Source organism: Erinaceus europaeus, chromosome 13, assembly GCF_950295315.1.
Source record: "Erinaceus europaeus chromosome 13, mEriEur2.1, whole genome shotgun sequence".
NCBI classification, from domain to species: Eukaryota; Metazoa; Chordata; class Mammalia; order Eulipotyphla; family Erinaceidae; genus Erinaceus; species Erinaceus europaeus.
The window spans coordinates 1,083,621-1,097,769 of record NC_080174.1 but is presented as its reverse complement, the minus strand read 5'-3'; the positions used below and the strand labels follow the sequence as shown (position 1 = coordinate 1,097,769).

The following is a 14,149-nucleotide window of genomic DNA, read 5'->3' as shown; positions in this document are numbered from 1 at the left end:
CTTCAAAGCAGAATGTTCCTTGCAACAAATGGTGGAAACCAAGCTGTGTGTTGACTCACTTATGTTGACTCACTTGATTACTGATAAATGGTTTACCTAAGGGGAAATGGCCTGCCCAGGGGGGAATTAACACTTGTCTTGAGGGGTTCCCGTTGTCTCAAAGCTTATCATCTATAAAGCAGAGAAATGGCTCCTGGCAATTTTGAAGTACATTGTAACAGATTTAAGTATGACTGACTCTGCTTTTATTCTTTATTCTTTGAGGGACATTGGCTTGTATGATGGTTTTTCTATCCTTTCACTTTGAGTCTGTTTCTTTCCTCCTGTCAGTATCATGTGGTTGGGTTATGCTTCTTAATCCACATTCTTATTCTGTGCCTTTTGATGGGTATCTTTAGACCATTAACATTTAATGAAACTTCATTTTTTAAATGTTTCAGTACCATTATTTTATGTGGGTCTTAGAGAGAGAGAGAGAGAGAGAGAGAGATGTGTGTGTGTGTGTGTGTGTGTGTGTGTGTGTGTGTGTGTGTGTTTGCTTTTATAAGAGTCCCTTTAGAATTTCCTGTAGAGGGATTTAGAATTTAGAATTCCCTGTAGTGGTGTGCCAGGTTAAGAATGCACATTAAGAACCTAGGTTTGAGCCCCAGGCCCCCCACCTGCAGTAGGGAAGTTTCCTGGGTGTGAGGGCAAGTGATGCAGATGTCTTTCTCCCTCTCTGTCTCTCCACTCTCATGTTATCTCTATTCCACTAAAAATAAAAAGGAAAAATGGCTTCCAGGACAGTATATTCATGGTGTAGGCACCAAGCCCCAGTGATAACCCTGGAAGCAATTGAAAAAAAAAAGACAGTGAGACATAAAGCAGAACAAATTGTTTAATAATCAGGAACCTAAAGGTAAGAATAGAGCAGATGGAACTAAGCATCTTTATGTGAGAAGAAACTAGGAAGTGTATTTTAGGGGCCCATGACTACTAATTTTTGCTAGAGCCTGACAGCTAACATGCGGATGGGCTGAAATTATAGTCTTGGAAGATGGTGTCAGAGTTGAGAATAGAACTAGAATGCTGAATTAGAGAAGAGAGTAGCTCCCAGATATAGGGAGAGTATATAATTACCATTAATTATAAACCCCATAGATCTGACCTAGGGCCTATATCTATTCACATTTAGCACAGGAGCCTGTGTGACGTCTGTATCCCTGTCAGTCTGAGTTCTTAGTCCATGGTCACAGCTGAGTAGAATGAATGCAACCTGATGTCTCTAGGCAGGGCATGCAAGGTCTGGTGCTTGCACTTAGGGGTTCATTGGCTTCAGAGTGCCAGCACAGGCTGGGTACCATCCTGCCGACTTCAGGTGGGGCATGTAGGGTCAGGAGGAGCACACTGTGGGGTTCAGTGGCTTGACAGGTCCTGGAACAAGCTAAACACAACCTGTCTGTCTTTAGGCAGGATGTTCAGGGTCTGGAAGGGTACATGAGGTAGTCCGACATCCCCATGGAGCCTGGTGTGGGCTGGACATGACCCAGATATCTCTTGGTGGGGCACATGGGGTCTGGTGGATGTGAGGGGCTTCTGGCATTCCAGAGGTTCCATTTGGGCTGGATGTCTCTAGGTGGAGGCTCTGTCTCAGGGTAGGGTTGTGGGTATGGTGGACTTGTGAGAGCAAATGGTGTTTGGCTGAGAAGTCTGGGTAGAGCACTCAGGTGGGAGACCACCAGAGTAGGTTTTCCAGAGATGCTGGGGGGATGTAGGCATGGAGAATAGGTGACCCAGAGAACTCAAAGGGTATTGAGACAGGAAAGCCTCCCACTGTTACTTCTATTGCTTAGTTTTGCAGAGAGACCAACGGGCTTCCCCTGTTATCAGTAGCCCTGAGTGATCCAAGGCCACTGAGCACTGTGAGGGAAGGAGCTGTGCCTTTCAGCTGTCTTTGTCTCTTCTCTTGTGTTCCGTGCACTTCTCCTCTGCTACCATCTCAAGGGTTACTCCTGTGTCACTTAGTTCATGTAGTTGGTGTAGCTGCAGCGTCTGTTGCCCCAGTTTCACAGAGAGTAATCCTGGCACTGCTAGGCAGTTGCCATTTTGGATCTTTTCTTATTTGTTATTATCAGAGTTCATTTTTAAATCCTTATTCCTAACTATGTGGACTTTCCCTTAAAGACATTTCTGTCCTTTCAGTGGCCTCTCTCTGTGTCTTTCTTGTTTGCCTTTAGCAAATAGACTACGTAGGTCACTTATTGTCTGTCACTCAGTGAATAATTGATTCCTTGCAAGGAGAGTAAGATAATATTTGTGGAAGAATCAAGAGCACATAGTGTGTGGAGGTGTGGGGGGTGCTTACTGACTCCTGCCCACCTGACTAAGTGAGTAAAAGAAGGAAGGAAGAAAGAAGTACCTATTTCACGAGCCTAGTTTTTGTGGGAATTCCTCAAGAGACATCTAAAACATGTAGTTGTAAGAATGTGGACTTCTTCTGAAAATAATTAACTATTTTCAAATGCCCAGTTCCGAGGAGTACTTGAAGACCAGATTCCTGCATTCAATACCTCTTCCCTGGAGTCTGTGTCTTCTGCCTTTGAAAAAGTCTTTATTGAGTTTTCTAATTCCTGTTCTAGCAATCTACTGTAGTAATACACTGACTTTCAACCCCACAGATCAGTGCTTGGAAGGCACCGGTGAGAACTACAGGGGCAGCGTAGCTGTGACTGTCTCTGGGCACACCTGTCAGCGCTGGAGGGAACAGAGCCCTCACAGCCACAGCAGGACCCCGGAGAACTACCCCACCAAGTAGGTTCCACATGGGTCTTCCACATGGGTCTTCCTTCTGTGTCTGACAGGAGTAAATCCTGTCACTTATTCTCAAAGTCTGTTATCATAAGGATATAGCATTCATGAATCCTGAAAATGAAGACAAGTCATGTCCAAGTAAGGCATAGGAAACCAAGAACTGAACTGAGTAGAAACCGGATTTGAAAAGTGAGGTTTCCCACAGCATCAACAAGATTCTCAGGAACATTTTTAGAATTTCCCATTCTTGAGCCCCACCTCATGCCACTAAGTTGGAAATTCTAACACACGGGACTGTGTTATTACAAGTCCCATACTCGTAATGCACACTGGTTAGGAGTACTTCTGTTCCAAGAGTGGGGTGCATATTCTCTGAGGCTGAATAACACTGAACAGACTCTGTTTGCAGATATGGCACAGTGACCACCAGAGCCATTTTCTTGAGTCTTAATCATCAAGGTATACATTGCAAGCTTCTATCTAAGAAAATAAAATACTATTAATTCCATGGAATCTCATGCCACCCTACTCCACATGCTCAGTTTTCACCTATCAGTTTCTGTTACTTGTGGTTATTGGCCAGATCTGGATTCAGCACCACCAGAGCCTGCATGCTAACCAAACAATATACATACCATGAATAAAACTAAAGCAAACAATGTAAAGATGAATAAGCAGCTGATCACTTCTTAAAAAATATTAATTTTTTAATTTATTCCCTTTTGTTGCCCTTGTTTTATTGTATTATTATTATCGTTGTGGTATTGATGTCATCGTTGTTGGGTAGGACAGAGAGAAATGGAGAGAGGAGGGGGAGACAGAGAGGGGGAGAGAAAGACAGACACCTGCAGACCTGCTTCTCCGCTTGTAAAGTGACTCCCTTGCAGGTGGGGAGTCGGCGCTCAAACCGGATCCTTAGGTGGGTCCTTGCACTTTGCGCCACGTGCACTTAACCCACTGTGCTACCGCCCGACTCCCAGCTCATCACTTTTTTAAGCCATCTTGGAAAAATAATTTGATTTTCAGGAATCTGTTTGGAAACTACTGCCGTAACCCTGATGGAGAAGTTGCCCCATGGTGTTATACCACCAACAGTGCCGTGAGGTGGGAATACTGCAAGATCCCATCTTGTAATTCCTCTTCTTCCCCCACAGAACCTTCAACTTCCCAAGGTAAGAAGAACATAAAAAATGCCTAATGACCCTCAGTGCTGCCTTCTCCTTCAGTGCAAGTTGCCTTCTGCAGTAGCTCTGTTGATTTCTTCCATTCTCGACTGGTCAGACTATGGGCTCTATGACTGATTTGTTATAAGTGAAGTTAGTCTCATGGTGCCGAAGAGATTATCCCATGGTATTTAGGTCTCTTATGTTGTTAGTTATCTTATGTCTGTGAAGATCAGTCAAGCCAAGTGACTTAGTGGTGTTTGGGCCTCTGTATACTGTTTTTGTGTGTTGGTGCCTAACTATAGATTGCTGAGAAAGGTATGCAGATGTCTCCAACTGTATCTCTTATGCTATTTGTTTCTTATTTTGCATGTCTTATGCATTATTCAGCTCTGCATTAATAAAGGGCACATTTAGTATTGTTTTGTCCTATTTTCTTTATGGAATGCCTATTCCTATTATTGGAAACATTTCTTGTCCTGAGTTTTTGCTAATGACAGCATGCTATTGTAGCTTTTGTGGACTGCTGATTGAGCTTTCAAAGCTCTTTTACCTCTAATGAAATTGGTAGCTTAATCAGGTTTGAATATAGCCAAGATAACTATTTCTACCTGCCCTATTTCAAATGTCTTTCTTCTTTACCCTTTTCTGCAATGTTATATTTATCAAATTTACCAGTATTTTATGAGCAGCATTTTCCCCCTTTTTTTAAATTAGGGGGTTAATGTTTTACAGTTGACGTTTGTAAATACAATAGTTTGTACATGCAGAACACTTCCCAGGTTTTCACATAACAGTACAACCCCCACTAGGTTCTCTGCCATCCTGTTCCAGGACCTGAACCCTCCCTTTTACTTTACTTTACTTTACTTTTAGTCTTTTACTTTAGTGCAGTACACCAACTTCACTCCAAGTTCTATTTAGTGTTTTCCTCAAACATGATTTCTTCAAGCTCCATCCAAGACGGCCTGAAAATGATGACATCACCATTTTTAATAGCTGAGTAGTATTCCATTGTGTATGGACACCACAACTTGATGAGCAGTACCTTTTAATGAGATGAGCAAATTTCTAATAATTTTAATATCTTCTCATAACTTAAAAAAAATTTTTTTTCATATTTATTTATTCCCTTTTGTTGCCCTTTTTTATTGTTGTAGTCATTGCTGTTGTTGTTGGATAGGACAGAGAGAAATGGAAAGAGGACGGGAAGACAGAGAGGGGGAGAGAAAGACAGACACCTGCAGACCTGCTTCACTGCCTGTGAAGCGACTCCCTTGCAGGTGGGGAGCCGGGGGCTCGAACCGGGATCCTTACGCCGGTCCTTGAGCTTTGTCTTCTCATAACTTTTACAATATTCATATTTGGGTCATACTGTGCTGTCAATTAATAATATCTGACTTGTTGTATCATATAAGAGATTATAATAGACCTTCTGTGTCATACTTTCATGAGAGTGTCCTATAACAGAAAACATTCACCTCTTCCTTGTTACAAATCTAAAAGGCAGTTATTCAAAATTTGTACTGAATGATCAGCCATGGGAAAATATATTCAAATGAAATTTATAATTGGTGTTTTAATGCTGTGTGCATTAATGAACATAAGAGAATTAATTAACTTTATTATTTATGTTGCTCTTCCATTTGTTTTTTGGATTACAATATTCATCCATTATCTATTCTGAGTGATATTTACCTTTAACCTTTTTAAAGCCATAAGTAAGTGTTTCTTGAGGGAGGTCTATGAAAGGAAAAGCCAACAGAGCTTCTTTCAGAAACTGTAGGTGTGATTGCTGATATGACATCGGTAGGTGATTTCTCTTGGCCCTAAAGAGTCATGATTGTGAAGAATGGGTGAGGTTTGGGCCTAAACTGAAATAAGTGATCATCATGTGGACGGGGAAGCTCCAAAGCACTCCATTCCTCTCTACTTCCTTGGCCTTGCTGTGAAGCTGTAAGACATGCAGATGTGTTTGGCAGGCAGCCATTGAATTCTCCGCCCCAGTGCTACAAGAGAGGGGTTCCTGTAATTTATCTTGACCAGTTTTGGACAATTTAAGTTGCTATGTTTACTAATGACTGAAAGGAGAACTCAGTTTTCTTCTAGTACAAGAACTACTGGACTCGTCCCTAATGCTGGAAAACCTTACCTGCTCAGGGAACACAGAGAACTCATGTTTGCTCTTTCCTATTGGCCAGAACTTGGTCTGTGTCCCATCTTGCTGTTTCTAGTAGACAAGATTGCAGCTTACCTAGTGTGCTCTCCTGTGTGCATTCCTTATCTTTGGTACATAACTGTGCAGAGATAAACCCTGGTCCTGGTCAGGACTGGGGACATAGCTCTTCAGCACATCCTCACTCCTTGCTACTGATGGTGCTTCAAATTTTTACTGTACTTGGAATACAATGCAAAAATTTACCACTAATAATCAGTTACTAATAAACTAGGCTTTCATTCATTCCTTCAACATTCCATACACACCTCTATAGATGGAACCCTCTTCCATTGTTGAGTGAGTTTCTTCATATTCACCATGTCTCTCAGAAATTTGTATCATTGGTATTTATAAGTGTGCTTGTGAAGTAACACATTTTGATGTCTATTATGTATGACTAGATGAACAAAGAGATATGAGAAACATCTAATCAGGGTTATTTTACTTCATGTCCTCATGAGATGGACTTATAGATAGGGTTTTAAAGTAAACTTAGACTGAAAAGGTTAGGAAAATTTTTACATCTCCTAAAATCATTGAAGAGTAGTATGTTCCATTCATACATCTTCCCCTTAATCCATGTGTGCGTTCTTAAAAAAAAGAGCATGTATTATAAATTTTCCTGCTAGTCAAGCACCAGACTTATCACCCTTTAACCCAACAGATCAATGCCTAAAGGGGAATGGTGAAAGCTATCAAGGAAACATATCTGTCACTGTATCAGGCTATACCTGTCAGCGCTGGAGGGAACAGACCCCACACAGACATGCTAGGACTCCAGATAACTACCCCTGCAAGTAAGTGCCCTCCTTTAAAAAGTTTAATTTATTTTCCCTTTTGTTGTCGTCGTTGTTGGATAGGACAGAGAGACATGGAGAGTGGAGGGGAAGACAGCGAGGGGAACAGAAAGACAGACACCTGCAGACCTGCTTCACTGCCTATGAAGTGACTCCCCTGCAGGTGGGGAGCTGGGGGCTAGAACCGGGATCCTTACGCCGGTCCTTGCACCTCGAGCCACCTGCACTTAACCCGCTACACTACCTCCTGACTTCCGTAAGTACCCTTCTTATGTCATTTCCTATCTGATACCAGAGAATGTGAAATCCTTTTGACTTTGCCTGTTTCATTTTACCTGTAGTAGTCTATGATTAAAGCACTCTTTTATTATTATTTTTATTACAGTGGGTTGCAAGGTATAGCTCTCTATCACACCCACCATCAAAATTCTGTGTCCCCACCCTCCCACTTCCCAAAGACCACCACCATAGTTCTTACAAGACTTAGATACTATTTGCTTGCTCTGTTTGTTTTCTTGCTTGCATGTTTTGGTAAGTTCATGAGCACTGGTTCCTTAGATTCTGTGTATGAGTCAGACTATCCAGTACTTGTCTTTCTTCTCTTTATTTATTTCACTAAGCAGAATCACCTCCAGCTCCATCCATTCTGTCTCAAAGGACACAATATCATCATTTTATTACTATTATTATTATTTCAGAGTAGTATTCCAAGGACTGTATATCTCCTAACTTCTTTAGCCAATCATCTGTCAATGGGCGTTTTGCCTGCACCCAGTCTTGTGCCACAGTGAATCATGGATGCATCTGTGAATATGGGGGAACCTCTCTCCCTTTGGATAAGTGTTGGCATGTCCTTTAGGTCAACAACTAAGTGGTATTAACGGGTCATAAAGTAATTCTGTTTTTATTTATCTAAGGACTTTCTATACCATCTTCCAGGGGCTGCAGTAGGTTCAACAGTAGTGTGGAAGAGTCCCTTTTTCTCCACAACTTCACCAGCACTTGCTACTTCCTGTTCTGTTGATGTAGCACATTCTCGCAGGTGTGAGGTGGAATCCCAGCACAGTCTTAGTCTGCATTTCTCTAATGAAAGGGAGCATTTCTTCATATGCATCGGGACCAGGTGTAACTGTTCCTTAGAAAGCTGCCCATTCAGTTATTTGGCCCACTTCTTAACTGGGTTATTTATTTTTTATTTTTATTTTTATTTTTTGTTGACCTGTACCAGTTCTTTACAGATGTTTGATAGCAATCATTTGTCTGATGTTGATGTTTAAGTATTTTCTCCCTGTTACTGGGTTCCCTGGTTATTCTTGTGTAGTTTGCTTTCAATGTTTAGAGGTCTTTAGTTTACATAGTCCCATTTATTTACTTGTTTTCATTTCACATGGACTTGAGTTTCCAAATATATGTTTGATGCTAATAACCTGAAAGTGCTTCACTGATATTTTATTGAATATGTTTTAGTGTTTTGATCTAACATCTAGATCTCTGATACATTTTGATTTGATTTTGGTGCATGGTGTTAATTGATGATCTTTCTTTCTTTCTTTCTTTCTTTCTTTCTTTCTTTCTTTCTTTCTTTCGCCTCTAGAGTCATTGCTGGGGCTCGGTGCCTGCACCATGAATCCACTGCTCTTGGAGGCTATTTTTTCCCTTTTGTTGCCCTAGTTTTTTTTTTTTACTTGTTGTGGTTATTATTATGGATGTTGTTATTGATGTTGTTTTTGGATTAGACAGAGAGAAATGGAGAGAGGATGGAAAGACAGAGGGGAAGAGGAAGATAGACACCTGTAGACCTGTGAAGTGACCCCCCCAGCAGGTGGGGAGCTGGGGACTCAAACCAGGATCCTTAAGCTGGTCCTTGCACTTGGCACCATGTGCATGTTGTGCTATTGCCCAACCCCTTCTAGTTTTATTTTTCTACATGTGGCCATCAAATTTCTCTAGAACCATTTGTTCAAGAGGTCATCTTTCCCCCATTGAATGGTTTTGGTCCCTTTGTCATATGCTAAGTGATTATATATGTGTGGGCTTATTTCTGGGCTAAAATGTTCTTACTGAAGCCTTGGAATGTCATGTTCAATGAAAGAAATTTAGCACTAGTTTTCTTATAAAACTGTTTCTCATGGGGAGTTCTTGCCAGCCCAGCAGTTTCTGACTATTCATAAATACGTTCAATTTGTAAGTTAATAAGACTTTCTCCAGATTTTCTAAATGAGAAACTTTGAGAGTGGGATGCATTCACAGTAATCTGTTTTGACTTACCTCCCATTCAAGTTAAGCTGAAGTGCTAGGATACTTCCAGGACTGGGCCAACTCCATTCCATACATTTGGTGGACACACACTGATGTAGGAATAGTGTGAAAATGTCGTGTGTACCTCCAATATATAGAACAGTGTTCAGCACAAAGCAATAGACCTGTGTTGTTAAGTCTCCGCAGAAAGAAAACATTTCAAAAATGTCCTCAGGAGAATCATCATATCATAACCCATGGAATTTTGCTTTGCTTATGTTTCCACTTTTTATACAGTTTTGAAAATTACTAACCACTGGTTATGTTAAAATATAGCATACCATAGCTTAAACGATATAGCGCTACAGTGTATTTTATAGTCACATCAACTTCATTTAAGAATAAGTTTGAATATAATAATAAACAGCCACCATTTTAGTTATTTAGCCTTTTTTGAGAACTATATTCATGATGCCTGTCATATGCTTTACATTGGTTTGTTCTAACCCTCCCCCGCCAAGAGAATTGGATCAGTCCAGTTAATTTCGCGGCCCGCTTGGCCCCGCCCCAAGGAACCCCGAGAGAGGGTTCCTGAGTTCGAGAGTGCCAGAGTTGGAGGGTTCCTGAGTTCCTGAGTTCGAGAGTTTCAGAGTTACAGAGTAAGAGGGAGTTCCTGAGTTCGAGAGTAAGAGAGAGAGTGCTTGCGCCGCCGCAAAGAGACAGCAGAGTTCTTTTTGGTGATTAGTTTGTCTTAGTTTATGAATCGTTGTTCCTGAATAAAGAAATACAGCTTCCCTGCCCAGCCGTTGTCTCCGCGTCTCTATTACCCGCCGTGAAGCAAGCCAGCCCGGCCAGAGCCTCCGAAATCTTAACAACAGATGCCTTCCTTTTCAGGAATCTGGTTGGAAACTACTGCCGTAACCCCGATGGAGAAGTTGCCCCTTGGTGCTATACCACCAACAGTGCCGTGAGGTGGGAATACTGCAGCATCCCCACCTGTGAGTCCCCTACCCCTCCCACGGAGCCTTTGGATTCCCCAGGTAAGTTAGGTGATGAGAGTTTCCTGTGGTTCTCCCATGCTCTCTTCACTTTTCTTCTTCAATGGTGTCACTTTATACCTTTGTTTACTTTCACTCTGCTGAGGCGAGAGCACATGCTCTATGGTTTCAGAAATACTCCCATCCTTGGGCTTCATGTGTGCTTAACCTGCTGCACTACTGCCCAGCCCCCCACCCCCAACAAAGGTGCTTTTATGGCTCAGAAGAAATCCCTCTAGAGACTATATTGTGCTGTTGGCAAGATATATCTTTTGATGAAGCCAGGTGGACAGCTACAGAAAGATCAGTGTGGTCTAGTCAGTTAATGTTATGTGAACCTTCTGTATCCTCTTTAGCTTTCTGTCTTCTGCATGTTGTATTTATGCCTGAGAGGAGTGACAGTGCCTCCAATTTTTTACTATGGGTTCACCTATTTCCTTGAGGTTTTGTGCTTTTTAAAAATGTATTCTGAAGTGCTTAGGTTAGCATACATATAGTTATAAAGGTTATGATTTCTCAAAGAAGTGATAATTTTATCCTACGTAATGTCTCATCTTACCTCTAGAAACATTCCTTGACCAGAAGTCAATTTTTCCTGATGTCTATTGCACCTCTGTTTTCAGTGCTATTTGTATATAATCTCTGCTTTCTCACCCTGTTAACTGAAATGTTTGACCATTTACATCTAATGAAAATATCATTCAATTAAAATTAACCACTAAGTTTTCTATTTCCACTATGTCAACTTAAAAATCACTTCAGTGTTCACTTTATTATTATTTATTTTTATTATTTTTATTGTTGTAGTTATTGTTGTTGTTATTGATGTCATCATTGTTAGATAGGACAGAGAGAAATGGAGAGAGGAGGGGAAGACAGAGAGGGAGAGAAAAAGATAGACACCTGCAGACCTGCTTCACCGCTTGTGAAGTGAGTCCCCTGCAGGTGGGGAGCGGGGGCTCGAACAGGGAGCTTGAACCGGGATCCTTATTCCGGTCCTTGCACTTTGCGTCATGTATGCTTAACCCGCTGTGCTACCATGTCGTGCTAGCTTCGCGGGCGGGAGAGAGAGATGACCAGGGACTCATGGCTGAGCTGGGAAGCAGTATCTCTTTATTGATGAGTGGAGATGAGGTTCAACAATCTAATCTCTTTTAATCACAACACAATTTTGTCCTGCATGTCTCTTGAGGCGGAAGAGTCAGGAACAAGAAGTACGTAGGATAGGGGGCAGGGAGAAGGGAAAAGTGTGAACCAGTGAGGATTAAACCAATGTCCTGGAGGCAGGGGAGTGCTTAGTTAAGAGTGGTTATGTAAATAGAATACATCGTAAGTAATACAAGCGAACCTAATGTGATGATCAAAACAGAAGGTCTTATAAGCAGGATTTAGAAGCATACCAACACTACTGGCTGACTCCCCATTGTTCACTTTTATGTCTTTGTTTTATTGATTTGGAATTTTATTGTATTTTATTGACATTAACCGCTTATAATTAAAACAATGCATTGTGTGTCTAGTCTTTATGCATGCTTACAGTATATGACTTTATTATTTATTTATTCACTTTTTTAGATAGGGACAGAGAAATTGAATAGGGAGGGGGAAACAGAGGGAAAGAAACAATTTTATTAGTGTGTGTGCTTAAGCAGATATGTCACTGCCTGGCCCTTCAGTGCATGTCTTTACATTCTGCCTCCATTATAATGGGATATTCTGATGTCCAATGTAACCTACAATGCTTTTCTATTAGATTAAGTAAGTGCAGCAAGTAAGTAGAAAGACCTTAAAAAGCCACCATAAAGTACTTAATCAAATATTTACTACTTAGGCCTAGATACCCTTATCTCTCATCCCCTAAACTTCCCTCAGTCACTTTAAGTCTAATCTTGTCAGATAAAGAATGAACCCTAAAGCCTGGATAAAGGCAAGAGACTGACATGCTCTATGTCGGCCTTTTTGGTCACTACCAGACCACCCCATCACCTGGTGCTCTAGTCAGGGAGTCCTTGGATGCTCACATAGATTGATGGGCCCAGACATCTAATAGATCCCTCTCTCCACCATCATTGGTCACTTCCTGCTGGGCTAGCTTCACGGGCATGAGAGAGACAACCAGGGACTCATGGCTGAGCTGGGATGCAGTTCAATCTTTATTGATGAGGAATTTAGTGCAAGCTATCTCTAATCACAATCCTGTCCCATATATATATATATGTCTCCTGAGGCGGAAGTGTCAGGTCAGAAGAGGATGTACGTAGGATAGGGGGTGGGGAGAAGGAAAAAGCGTGCAAACCAGTGGGGATTAAACCAGTGCGAACAAAACAATGATTATGTAAATAGACTACAACGTCAAGCAATGCAACAGAAGGGGTCTTAGAAGCAGACTTTAGAAGCAGACCAACAACTTCCATCAGAAACATTATCATCAGACTTCTTGTGGGGTCTCTCCAGGACCTTGCTCTCTGTGTAGAACAGCAATGGTAGAAACTTCCCCACTCTCCAAAGGAATGTTGGGTCAACCTACTATTCCACTTGTGGAAGATATCCTGAAATGAGTGCAGCCTAGAATGTTCCCATCTGTGATCATGGAATATGAGGCCAGACTATACGGGACTTCGAGGTCACACAGGCTCCTGTGCTAAATCTGAATGGATATGGGCACTGGGTCACATTGATGGGGTAAACAGTTAATGGTATTTGTATACTTTCCTTATATTTGGGAGTTGTTTGCTGTCCTATTCCAGATTTCTAGGCCTAGTCTCAACTGTGACACCATCTTCCCAGACAATACTTTTAGTCCGCCTGCATGTTAGCTACTGGGCTCAGGCAAAAATTACTAAAGTCATGGGCCCCTTGGAACATACCTAAAATAGACTTCCTGGCTTCTTCCCACACAAAGACCCCTAGATTATTCTGCTTTGTTCTTACCTTTGTGTTCCTGTTTAATAAACAATTTGCTCTGTTTTATATCTTACTGCCTTTCAGCCACCTAGCTACAGATGCTACCATGTTGCCATCCTGACTTCCTTGGGAAGATGACCTCATCAATGTGTCCTGGAACCCCACCTCTCCAAAGCTCTACCACATTAGGGAAAGACAGAATAGGCTGGGGCGGGGAGTGGGGGGATGAATCCATCTGCCAACATCTATGTCCAGCAGAGAAGACATTACAGAAGACAGAATTTCCACCTTCTGCACCCCATAAAGAGTGTTGGTTCATACTCTTAGAGGGATAAAGAATAAGGAAGCTTCCAATGGAGGGGATAGGATACAGAACTCTTGTGGTGGGAATTGTATGGAATGATACCCCTGTTATCTTATAGTCTTGTTAATCATTATTAAATCACTAATAAGAAATTAATAAACATTCTAGGGGCTGGGCAGTGGTGCACCTGATTAAGCATACACGTTACCATGTATAAGCATCTGGATTCAAGCCCCCAGTCCCCACTTGAAGGAGAGAAGACTCTGAAGTTGTGAAGCAGGGTTATAGATGTTTCTCTATCTCTCCCTCACGTCTCAATTTATCTTTGTCCTATCAAATACAGATTAATTAAACTGAATTAAATTAATAAGCATCCTATCTGGTGTCATATTTCTTTTATAAAATGTTTGGCGTTCCCAGAATGATGAAACCAGGACTTCAATAGAGCACTTCTACACACACACATACACACTTAAGAATTTCTAAAATTAGTAAGAAATAAAAGATAGAGTAACCATTATATCAATTTAGAAACTATACTACCAAGGGTGGGGGAGATATCATAACCCTTATGCAAACAGACACTCATGCCTGAGTGAGGCTCTGAGGTCCCAGGTTCAGTCTCCAAACACCGGCATCATCCAGAGGTGAGCAAAGCTTTGGTGGGGGGGAGGACATACTAACAGACTATTTATACA

General features: G+C 41.5%; 1 protein-coding gene across 1 annotated transcript in view; it reads left to right on the top strand.

Moving 5' to 3' along the window:
• LOC103127856 (uncharacterized) overlaps positions 1-13,829 on the top strand; it is a 135,114-nt gene extending 121,285 nt beyond the window's left edge. The window contains exons 88-92 of the mRNA XM_060205114.1: positions 2,658-2,790; positions 3,817-3,962; positions 6,836-6,968; positions 10,101-10,246; positions 13,232-13,829. Coding sequence (XP_060061097.1) covers positions 2,658-2,790; positions 3,817-3,962; positions 6,836-6,968; positions 10,101-10,246; positions 13,232-13,239 — 566 coding nt within the window. The 3' untranslated portion in view covers positions 13,240-13,829. The remainder of the gene's footprint in view (positions 1-2,657; positions 2,791-3,816; positions 3,963-6,835; positions 6,969-10,100; positions 10,247-13,231) is intronic.
• Positions 13,830-14,149: the final 320 nt, after the last annotated feature.